The following is a 12,489-nucleotide window of genomic DNA, read 5'->3' as shown; positions in this document are numbered from 1 at the left end:
ACGTACCCTTTAAAAAGATCGTAATATGTAACACACTGTAAGAAAAAGTATGTGTTCGTGCTGCCTTCATTTTTAATTAATTCAACGTAGAAATATTAGTTTTCTAAAAAGTCAAATTAAATTAAATAAAATGAATTAAATAAAGATTTTAGTCAACTTTTTAAGTTGAAATAACAAATCTGTTTCACAGTGCAAAAAAAATGCACATGATTGAATTAAGTTGTCTTAAAATAATTTTTCTTAAAAAAATGTTGGATCTACGTAATTTAATTATGTACACCAGCTCAACATGATTTAATTAAGTTCTCTTAAAATGAAATACATTTGAATTTATCTTAATTTCATTTATAAAAAAAACTAATTTAATCATGTGCCACCAACTATATTTCCATTTTTTTTCCAGTATGGATTTACGTACAGATATGTATACCTTTGGTACCAATATGTTCCTTTGAAATAAAATAGGTACAAAGGTGTATGTTTAAAAGGGTTGCACCTCAGTGACAACTTTCATACTTTTATTTGGTACCTGAGAAAGTAAAGTGCAAAATACAAAGATATTATCACACTGTTAAAAGTAAAAAGTTGGATCAACTTAAAAAAAATCATTTAAATGGTAGTACTTAAAAAATTAAGTTTTTTTTAACTTAAAATTTCATTTTAGGTGAAAAAATTACCAATTGAAGTATATAAAGAGTTTGGTTCCAAAACGCAATAAATCCATTTTGACTAATTTTGGTAAAAATTTATTTTCTATACCAAAAAAGTGTTTAGATTTCCAAAAATGTATTATAAAAACGAATTATTTTTTCTGCAAAATGCAATAAATCCATGACGAGTTTTTTTCCCCAAAATGCTATAAATCTATTAAATCAATATATAAATGTGCATTTATCTTTGCCATGTTATATTCATTTAGTTGACTAGTTGTATACACTGATTTAAAAAATAAACATTAATGACATTAATCAAAGCACTTACTTTGTCATATTTAGAACGTCGTCGCTGAACTTTTTGACAGCAATCAGGAGTAAAATATTTTGGTCCTGCTAGATTTTCGATGACTTTGAGTAAAATAATGAAAAGTTTTTCATAAGATCGCCTCTGGTCAATGTGTTAGCATGACAGACGCTTGATGCTGTCGGGAGAACAAGCAACAGCCAGCATTTTTCCATTGCCTAAATGATATATGTTTCTTCTCCGCCCCAGAAAATCACCACAGGTTTATCAATGCCATCAAAATTACTATTTTGTTTTTGTTTGTTTGTTGATCACGAAGTACAAAGTAGATCAGGAAAACTAGGATTCTGTCACTGTGTGTATTTAATGCGCCGCCATTGTTGTTTACAATATGTGGAATGGTGCGCTGTGATTTGTTGAGCGGATTTATTGCATTCTTCAGAGAAGAAGAACTGGCGTTTATCACGTTTTGGGAAAAAAGGGAGAAAAGATGACAATAACACCGTGGATATCAGATTTTGCGTAAAATTAAGAATTTACTTTTTGATACTGACCTGAATAGCGTTTATCGTGTTTTGGAACCAAACTCTTCATATTTTTATATACTTATATTTTTATAAAATTTAATCCAACTTTTTACAGTCCATGCATGAATTTTAAGGTTAAAAACCTGAATGTATAGTTTAGTTGTTATTGAAATGTTAGTATTCAATGAAATTGCAGCCAAGCCTTTGACTCCCCGGCATTGGGTCCGAATACCTGGCAAAGAAAGTCTTTCACTGTTGACTGTTCACCCAAAATTGGACTAAAGAATTTTAATGGACTCAGGCAAATGGGAGCTAATTGGAGAGAAGTAGCGGTAAGGGAAAGGTGGAGGGAAACAAATGGACTGTAGAAAGAGTCAAGTTACAGAGAGGCACATGGGGAAGGATAGACACCATTGCAATTAAATGGAAACCGAACTTTAAGAAAGCCGAAGGGAGGGAGCGCATGAGAAACAGTTGAATTTCGAGCCCGAGCAAAAGGCATCGCATTCCTTCAGTAAATTGCTGTGGTTGAGAATAAAGACGACGCAAAGGATGTCAGTCAGGCTATTGAGAGGCTGTAAATCATATTAAGTCCTGTGCTTACTTCTTATATAATCATCTTTCAATGCTGTCATAGCCTTGCTGCCTGTTTAGGGGAGGTTTTTCTGGTTTTCCTAATTGTGGTTGATGTTGTTTATCACAAACGATGTGGCTACACAAAGCATAAGATGTAAATGTCTTTCACAAACATGTGGTGGAAAAGCGCAAAATTACACTTGACAGTGTTTAAAGACATCAGATTGGCTGTGTGATTTTGTTGCTTTGCGCAGCATTTTAGCTTCCATTGAGGACAGAAAAATAACTCTGCAATTGAAAACCTAGTATCAGGCCAAAGTGTGGTGTGGATAAAAGATTTTTGCCGGTCATGTGAGACACATGGGGCATTAGGGCTGTCATGAGCTGTTGAGAGGTATTTTTAGACGCGGGTCTTATCTAAACTTTCAGAAGCCTGAACCTTGGTCCTTCATCTTGCCAGGTCAGGCACTGAAAAGAGATCGACGGGCATCATGGGAACCGAACGAGTGGTGGAGCCAGAGGGGTCAGTTGGTGACCTCACAGTGCGGCTGGGCAGATCGCTGACAGTCGGATGAGACCAAGACCACCAACAGGTCTATTTTTTCCAGTCCCTCTCACTCAGTTTTACTCTCACATACATTTATGCACACACAGATTTGCTCTGACTAAAACATACACACAATCACATATGGATGTTTTTTTATTGCATTTTGGACCTCTGTAAATATTTCTTATTAAAAAATAAAATTTGAAGTTCTCTGAATAACTAATTAGTTTTTTTAAAACGACTCCTTTTGGCATCTGCATATATAATTAAGCTTGGACCTTTTACTGTATAGTTTAGTGTAAAATGACGAAGATTGACTCAAGCTGCAAGGTCTTGGTTGCGGAATTTAGGCTCTGTTTACACGAGAACGCTCGAGGGTGATAAAATATTTAATCGGATGTGCCTTTGATTTACACGGCGACTGCGTTTTTGAGGATTAAAAAGGCAAATCATTGAAACCACCCTCGAGATTGGAAGTCTTAAAAACGCTCTACCGTCGGTCACATTCCCATCTAAAGGGTAAAAACTTAAAAGTCTGATCACGGTGGCTCTCGTCGCATATGCATTTACGTCACAGGCATTCGCCAGTTCAGTAAAATAACAACAAACATGTTGGATTATTTCCATAGTTCGGACCTTCAAGTTGCCACAGCAGCTCTAATAAATATATAAGTCTTTACAGCAGTTGTAATAAATATTTACTGCTAGTATTACTGAATAGAGAAGGTGCATTAAATTGTTGATGCGCTAATTCGTCGGAGGCAAACCAGACGGCTTTGGACAAGACCTGGGAGAACAAAGAAGAAGGTTGTACGCAGGTGCGTGGACTTGGTGTTGTTGTGTGTCAGTGCTTCACATTGCCACCTAGCCGCCTGGAGTGTATACTACATGATAATGCAATGCCACTTTTGCGTTTTCTCTTCAGATCGTTTCTATGTAAACGTAGCGTTAGTGTTGCCAGATCCCATGATTAAAAATCTTCTTTAAACCTTTAGCAATGTATTGAAATAAATGGTGTCTCAAAATAGCACAGTTGTGTACACTTAGATGTTCTTAAGTTTATCTTAAGAAGTACTAAAGAAAAATTTGATTTATTGGTATTATTTACTATTATTATTATTTTATTTTTTATGAGAAATTACGAAAATTCTGGAAAATGTACAATTTTCATAAGGTATTTTTATTCATTTGGTATTTCTATGTACATTTTAAATAATTTTTGTTCAGGTTTGTTAAATATTTAAAATTGATAGTTTGAAAGGTCATTTTTAAAACAAATTCAGTATTCAGAATTGTAGAATTCTCCCTCTTTTTATTTTTTTGTCAATCATTTATTTTTGGTGTAACCCCTCCCACAATGAAAATGTATTGGTACAAAATTATTCTTGACAGCTGTGTACAGTGTTTAATTTTTGTAATGTTTTGGTTAAAATGTTGTAGGATTAAGTTTCTTATATAGTGTAAAAGCTTAAAAGTGTCAATTAAAAACAAAAAAGTCAAGTATCCCCAAAACTTTCCCCCTTTCCTGTTTCGTTCTGCTCAAAATAAACTCATATGCTCTCAATTTTACCAAAGCAAAACATATTATAGTCCTCTCTTAAGGTCACAGTAATACCAAAATGATTTGTTTGTTTATCAGTGATCATGCCAGCGTGATTACCGCACTAATTACTGCAGTCAAAGTGTAAAATATTACCAAGTGTGAGACGATGCCTCCGCTCACGCTGCAATATTCATATCACAATCATGCTATTACTGTAAACGTGGCTCACTTTACGACAGCAGTAATTAAAAACTGCTTTGATCGCACGTATCTGTGGCAGCTTAGCACCGCCGTACTGTCGGTAATTAACACTGCCGCCCCATCTTACGCTTTCTTAATGAAATCACTCAGACAGATCATAGATTTCTCATTCATCTCCGCAGACCAGGCCTAGGCAACTCACCTCCATAAAGTATGGTGAGACTGTAAGCACGATTTTGCAAATCTCTCCGTCTCTTTCATTCTTATCGGTGAAATCAATAATTTAAGCTGCTGAAATTAAAGCTGTATTTTTGCCTTCGGGTTAGGCTTAGCGCAATCAGCTTGTTCTAGTGAAAGAGGACGTAAGAAACCATGTAATGATAGAATGATATATAAATGGTTTTCACAGTGTAGCTATTGTAATTTCTGGCAACTTGGAGAGACTTTACCGCGTTCCAAGCCCTGCTTTAAAAATCAATATGCCAAGATGAACAGATGGTAGAAGGCATTGTGGCCGGAATCCTGTACGCCATTATGTGATATTTACATACCTAACTAGGTGGCTGACGCTCCAAGATCCAGTCAACTTCTGTCTCAAGACCTCAAGCCCCACATACGATGATTTATTAGGGTCCTGGCACTGGTGAAACCCGCTACCTGGCTGCTTTCCGCCCTGCTCAGCGGGTGTGTGCGATGCATGTGTGTCAGTTTGCTACTTGGCATGTGTATGTCGATTAATTTCCATATGTCTGGGTTGCTACGTGTGCATATGCATGTGTATGTTTATGCATTTGAGTGTTTATAACCGAGTGCATTCGTAAAAATGCACACTTTAAAATAAAAAATTGCTTTGCTGTATTGTGCACATCAAATTTTACCTCTCGGCTCGCAGACAAATGGCACAGGACGTTTAAACAGAGACACGCGGCATAATTTTGAAATCATTTAAGGTTTGGGTTAACACTAAACAGTCATGGCAGTTAGTTTGGTTTTATGACAAAAGGCAGACTACAATATTCCATGACAAATCTCATGTCCCACTATTTAAGCATTGGGTATACATAACTCACAGAGAAAGAAGTAACGGAGCTTTCTAGAATATCAGAATATTGTAATGCGTTTTACAGTCACGGTTGACGCTCTCTTTCCCTTTCGTTTCTCATTCATGCTGTGCTTTTTCCCTTTTCCAGACCTTAGAGTTTCCCATTGCGATGGGATTGTAATTCCTTCGCTATTCTCATGTCTGCTTATTTTTGAAGTGCTGTACGACACCCCGAACTCTTACAACTGGATCCGTTTTCACCGAGCGGCCATCGCGCCACATCTGAAGGTTTCTTTACAGCTGTGGGGTTGTGGCTGGCACTAGGCTGTTATTTAAAAAGGAAAATTAGCAAATAGCAGCCGCGTTACAGCAAACCTTGAAGCCGTGTGGCTCATGGTCCACACCACTGTGGGATGTTTGCCAATGGGGGTCTGAGGAAATAAAGAACCGCAGTCTGTGACCGTTTCCTTCGTTTAAAAAGTGGTCACACTTCAAGATCGTTGATTTGGTTAAAGATGTCTCTATGGGGTTCGAAAGCCCTCCGGTGCTGTGAAGCCAATGAAAATTGGTGGACATGTGGGATAGATGATCAACAGATGCTACAAGTAGCATTAGAGACTTTGTGTCACTGTGTATTTGGCATTTACATAAAAACAGTCCAAACTCGAATACATTGATTGTTGGGTATCTGATGGCATAGTTGGGAAAACATCAGGGAATGCTGCTGATGATTAGGAGCTCTTACGCTATCCATTGATTTCTCTTCTGTGCGGGGAAGAGCGGTTGAGATGGCATAGCAGGCTGATAGCTTTGTGTTTGATTTGCAGTCTGGAATCCATTCACATGCTCGAGGGTACAGAACAGGACTCCATCTCAGACAAAAAGATTTTGGGGGAAAATCATATATAGAGGCAGAGAAAGGAGACAGGGGGACTACAATTCATTCCTCATTTTTAATAGAAAGAACGTCGTTCTATGCAAAATCGTCAGCGAGGTCTTTTGGGTGTGATGAAAGGCAGATGGATTACAACAAAGAATCTTCTCTCTTCATTCGGTCCGTCTGAATGGCTATAGAAACATCTAGTAACCGTACATCTTTATGGAAGATTGAAAACCAATCAATCTCCTATTTTATTAGACTAGGTCACATCTCAATCGTGGGAGCTAAGAGTAAAATAAATGTCTATGTTGTATTTTAAGGCTCGTGTTGTAAAAGGGATTTGTAGCCTTCTCAATAAAACTCTCCGGTTTCTTTGTTCCTCTATCACAAACACCCACACACTTCTTCCAGACTGCTGAGCCCATCCTTTTAATTTGGCCTTCCTGCATTCATCTTTTATACATTTTTTACTCCATTATAACCAATCCGTCACTCATTCTGTGTTTGGATGTGTGCAAGATACACATCAGAGTAAAGTCCTGTCCAGTATGTATGTAAATTGTTTGGAAAATTTGAAAGTAGATGGCGTCTTGTTCGAAGTTGCCAATTACTGACCGCCCAGCGTCCCTTGGGGGTGCAGGGTGCACTTTGTGTTAGCATCGCACAATACAGATGTGTGGGCAGATGCCATCTGGGGCTCGGAGCAAACAAAACAGAATGTGGGGGCGCCGTTCAGGGAATTCAGTCCGGAGACCTGAGAATTCTGGAAGAGAATGGAAAATGATCTGACGGTAATCAATCAAAAAACCGTGACACAAATGACCAAACACAACGGCCCAGAGCACAGCCTCACACAAACAGACCCCTCCTGTGGCGATTCTCCACCCACTGGCTATAACGCGATCAATAGGCCTAAAGCGATATGAGCAGAAGCGATTGGCCAGCTTCGCTAAAAGTGGACCGCCTCTTCGCCGACTAATTGGGCCTTTATGATTGCGCACTCTTTCGTGCACATCACGAAAATAAAACGCCATTCTTTTCGTCAAACTGAGTGACAATCGATGTTGGGCGCCCAACTCGGAACGCCAGATGCTCCGCCCGAACTCATTATGTCGGGCGAGATTGTTTCTCCGGAGCAACCGCCTCGCCACAAAGCGTCTCGATCGTGGCCCTAGAGACGAAGTCTTGAACGTCACCTGCTCCTCAGTTTAATGCTATTAAATACGGGAGGCCCCGAACGCATATGGAAAAGAACAAAAACGCTCGTCTCGGCTATACATAAACAGGAAATGCTAGCCGTGGTAAGACGAATCTTGAATGTTAAAGTCTGGGAAGAGTGCGGCATGGTCCTGTGGGGAAATAAACCATTTGGCAGCCATGCATACTGACCGTCAGTGAAAAAGTATCAAAACTTCGCATTTATTATAAATTGCTGAGACCATCACATCCATTCATAACTGTAATAAAGACATTTATACTAAAACACTGCTAATGGGGTTTCGTCTTTTATGATAAATTACACGAGTTTTATCTACTTTTGATGCTAAAAGCTTTTTCTTAATAAATGCATGTATATTAAAAAAAGTTTTTTGTGTTCATAGTTGGGTAAAATATGGATCGGCCTAATTGTCAAGTTTAAATTAACCAGTGCTGGGTTGTTTCATCCCAATCTAGATATTCTACATGTTTATTTAAACTAACAGTTGGGTTTCTATTTTTTTACATATTTTATTATTTATAAAGAGTTTATCCATTTAAAAAGGCCTCAACACTGTCATGTACACATGAAAACACAGAGAGACTTAAATGATAGGTTATCTAGCAGTTCAAAGTTAACACTCCATATATTATATAATAAGCCATAGCTTATGTTAAGTTATATATACAAAGCAGTTTTACACGCAGATAACAGGACAGCCTGATTATTTATTTAAGTTTCAGAACAAAAACACTGCGCTCTGATATCTCTCTTTATCCCAGACATGAGCATTTATCTTATAGTGACACAGCAATGAAGTACAACCCCGTTAATGTTAAAAGTATAAACATTGACTTGGTTCTTTCAGCTCCAGGGCGGCACCCAATAACTCAGACAGACTCTCCCTTGCAAGCCATCCATATGCAAACACACCGTTGTCAAAGTTGTCAGCACACTGTCAGCTTCCCCCACCCGTTACAGGACGTGGATTGGCTCATCAGGTGGGCCACATGCAGTAAGCCATTACGACCTGCGATCGTTTGCTGCTTTTGATGGATTTCAGTGATGGAGAGGGGCGTTTGGTGCGCAACTTTGGTTGTGGGCGTCACGCAAAACGATTGATTGACAGGGGCAGGAAGGGTCGCGAGGTGTAGGCGTACAGTGTTAAAAGACTAAAAAGGTCCACGCAGTGAGTGCAACTTAAAGCGTTTTACATAAGTAGGCTATGCGAACTGAAAGTGGTGTGATTTACATTTTTATTCATTTTTTTAGCTTTAGTAAATGATAACTTAGCCATAGTTCTTTTCAAACACGACCTTGTGTAATAAAGACAGAAAGTGTAGACTGTGTTGTGGATTAGTTGGATACATTTCAAACGCTAGGCGGCGCACTTGTTCTTTCACTATAGGCTCGTCCAACTTTACATGCATGCTCAGTCTTTTGTGTGACGTATTCAGCTATAATTATTATGGCCATTGCATTTCCCATATATTAAAAATCATGCTCTATGTGTAAAATAGACAATGCATTAAATTAATACATTCCCCCTCCCTCCATTCCTCCCTCTCTTTCCTTCAAGTTTCAATAGGTTTTTATGGCATAATAAAAGAGTTCTTACATGTCCAAATCATAGAAATATGTTACACGTTTAAATGTTAGAAATATGTTACACGTTTAAATGTAGAAATTGTATAAGAATCTATATAGTAGCCTACGTCTATATAAGCGGTAATAAAAGTAGGCTACTTATTAAAAAATCTGTAAACACACACACGCACACACGCACACTTCCACAGTCCAAAGCGCTCGTGCTTTCTTTGATCCCCAAAAGCTTGAAAATAAAAGACTTCAAGCCTGTACAATTCTACTTCAAGCCAGTACAAAACTACCATAGCTACCTGAAAAATGGGCTGACTATTTACCTGAATAGACAGACTGTTGACTTTTGGCGTCTTGCTGTGACAGACGCGTCAGACAGTTAAGCTCCGCCTCTCGGCGGTGATCCTCGCGCTCGACGCATCACTCTCAAACGCTATTATTCCACTGGGATAGACGCAACTTCGGTCCGTGCGCGGAGCGAAGGAGACGCACACCGAAATGACGCTAATGACTGCGCTTGTGTTTACTGCGACTTTTACGCTAATAATTTGGATACCGACTAACGCATTGACCGCACGGGTCTACCCTCCAAATGAAGGTAAGGACTTACTAAAGGATTTATTCAACCGTTGTGGTTACGACTTGGGACGGTGTACATTTTAGTGCCATCTGTTTTTTTTACTTCTTTTTCCTGGGACTTTATCCAGTCAACGTAATGGAGTTATAACATTTTCCTCTCGAAAGTCTTTTTGGGCATCTCCAAGTGTCCGTCGTTTCCGAATGCGCAGTCCCGATTGCGCCGATGTTTCCATCAAACCAAGTTCAGCTCGGACTCTATTAGGACTAAACACTCGCACTCTTTCAGCCCGTTTTTAATTTTATTGGAATGTACAGACACCAGTTTCATCAGATGTGCATGGATAGCCACAATGGAAAATATAAGTTAGGAATTGTTTACATCAAAGCTGTGAAAGAAAACGTAGCTTTATTTATTTATTTATTATTTTCAAGCATCTCACGTTGCCGTTTTAATGCGCAATGTAAGAAATTCGCGCATCATAATACTCATGCAAAACGCGCAAAAGAATTGCATTCTAATCAGATAGGGTCCTTGGACAATCACATCACTTTTTCATGTTTGTAATTTAAGTATAGCCTACAAGTTTAAGCTTTAACTGGGTCTTAAATAAAAAGGGAAAACACTAGGGATTAAAGTGCGCTATTTCGTGCTGCAGTTAAACCTGCATTTACAATGAAGCCAAATGTAAGTGTTTAATGTATCTGCATGCGAATCTTAAAAAATTGAAACCCCAAGAATAGATAAAAATTACATAATATGTGTTGAATACATAAAACTTCTACATAAATCCCTCGAACTGATTATTTTTCATCTTTTAAAGACTTGATGTGGCTTAGTCTGTTTTTTCTTGTTAAAACGACTCATTATATACGTATATATTAAATTATAATTAGGACAAATATTCACGTGAATTATTTAAGCATTCAGACTGTATTTTAACAGCCTATTGCTGATACGGCCTAAATGCACGAAGACGCAAAGAATTTAAGAACTATTGGTGTAGTTTTAAACACTCGTTTAGCAATAAAAACAGGTTGTGACTTAAGAGATAGTTTGATCATGATGGATGCTGGAGGTTGATCATCCATCATCAACGACTGATGGCATCTTGTCTTTCCGCAGTGACGCTGCTGGACTCGAGGACGGTGCAAGGCGAACTCAAATGGGTTGCGAGTCCGACGGAAGGAGGGGTAAGTTCAGATATTGGAATGAAATGGCTTTTGCTTGTTTATTTGCGTGAAAAACATTCGTCCACGATGTTATTGCTTTCAACAGTATCGTGGGAACCATATTCACACAAGAAATAAACAGAGAGGGCCATTTAAAGATATTTTTTGACCACCACGAAAATGCATGATACTGTATTAAAGTAAAGACGAAGGCCTCGTTTCCAAACCCACATCGAAAAGTGATGGAATACAGCTTAAGAGGAGAACCACTGTATGCAATCTGTAGTTTTTGCATTAGCACACAAAGACTAATGAGATCTACACAATCCATAATTATAAAGCCCGACAGCAGAAATGGCTCCGTTCTGTATAAGTTGATGTTTTATACAGACTGAGAAACGACTGGAGTTTAAGTGCTTGTACCCGGGATCATTCATTTTGAAATTATATGCATTTAATAATGTTCATTTTTTACTTTGTTTATGGGTTGCACTCTTTAAATGAATGCAGGGCAGTTAGGCCTATATGTAGGCGACCTGTAGTGTTTTTTGCTTTCTTTTTTTTTGCAAAGTTAACTATGAATTTTTTTTTCGCTTTAATTAAACACATTTGTTTTAATTTTTTTCATAAGTAGGCTACAAACTAAGTTTCAGGTTAATTACTGTAATTACATAATTAATAATTATAATTATGTAATCTTACACTTTTGCAATTAGTTATGTTAGTTAATTATAATTTAGTTTTCGTTAATTATATTGACTTGCATTTAATGCAACATCGTCATTTTAAGGTGCTCATTAAAAAAAAAAATTGCATGCATTTATACAAAAAAAAGATGTAAAAGCGAATAAATTACATATCTAAATCAATCAATCTGTGAATTAATTTATGGCTTTAATTTCATCACCGTTTTGTTAAATTACTGCAAAATTAGGCCTGGTTCACTTGTCCCGCATTCTCTCAGTGCCCGCTTTGATTTCGGGTTTAATAGTGAACTTGGCATTTTAGGAAATGTTACTCACTCCCAACCTAGCAACCCTTTACTGTTTTATCTCATCATCCGGGTGATTGACAGGGTCCCGGCAGAGCCCCCTCCCTCATGCAATCAGGCCAAATGTACAGCTTTATCTGCGTGACAGCTGGGATTTCTACACTTACCACTTACAAAGAGTAAAAGCGAGAAGAAAGGAACACGTCATAGATCTTGACAGGCCTTTTCAAAACTTTTCTTCGACGCGTACGTCTCATTTTAAACTCTCACCAGCAGGAAGTGTGTAACTCTTAGGCCTCGTGTTATTACAATAGTCTAATAGGGGATTGATGGGTGACCAGGATGTTAATGTTGTAAATGTTTCTGGGCTTTGGATTTGTTTAGAACATGTGCAAGATTGTTACACTTTCTGTATTATTGAAAACAGCACTTTAACATCTGTGAAATATTCAAGAATGGAGTGTTAAACACTTTACACGGTAACATCTTTCTCCCACTCACAGTCACCCATCATTTCACGTGTCAACACCTTTTGTCTCCCTTAAACATCTGTTATACAGGGCTTAAAAGTTAGTCTAAATATTAGTTAGTCTAGTTAAAGCAGTTTTTGCACTGAAGCTGCTTAACATTGCGTTAAAGCAGATCATGCTGGATATCAAACAATAGTCTTAATGAA

The 12,489-nt window shown here is 37.9% G+C and overlaps 1 protein-coding gene across 4 annotated transcripts in view; it reads left to right on the top strand.

Annotated features, from left to right (window-relative positions):
- The first annotated feature begins 1,367 nt into the window (after positions 1 to 1,367).
- epha4a (eph receptor A4a) overlaps positions 1,368 to 12,489 on the top strand; it is a 56,172-nt gene continuing 45,050 nt past the window's right edge. Inside the window, exons 1-2 of one of the 4 annotated variants that reach the window (XM_055203151.2) lie at positions 1,368 to 2,656; positions 10,776 to 10,843. In XM_055203151.2, the coding sequence (XP_055059126.1) occupies positions 2,635 to 2,656; positions 10,776 to 10,843 (90 nt within the window). In that variant the 5' untranslated portion in view covers positions 1,368 to 2,634. Of the gene's footprint in view, positions 2,657 to 9,440; positions 9,672 to 10,775; positions 10,844 to 12,489 lie in introns of those variants that run through there. The other 3 variants (XM_055203152.2, XM_055203149.2, XM_055203148.2) reach the window with 3 other exon arrangements.

The sequence above is a fragment of the Misgurnus anguillicaudatus genome, chromosome 2, assembly GCF_027580225.2.
Source record: "Misgurnus anguillicaudatus chromosome 2, ASM2758022v2, whole genome shotgun sequence".
NCBI classification, from domain to species: domain Eukaryota; kingdom Metazoa; phylum Chordata; class Actinopteri; order Cypriniformes; family Cobitidae; genus Misgurnus; species Misgurnus anguillicaudatus.
The sequence above is the reverse complement of the archived record's forward strand: the minus strand, read 5'-3'. Positions and strand labels throughout refer to the sequence as shown.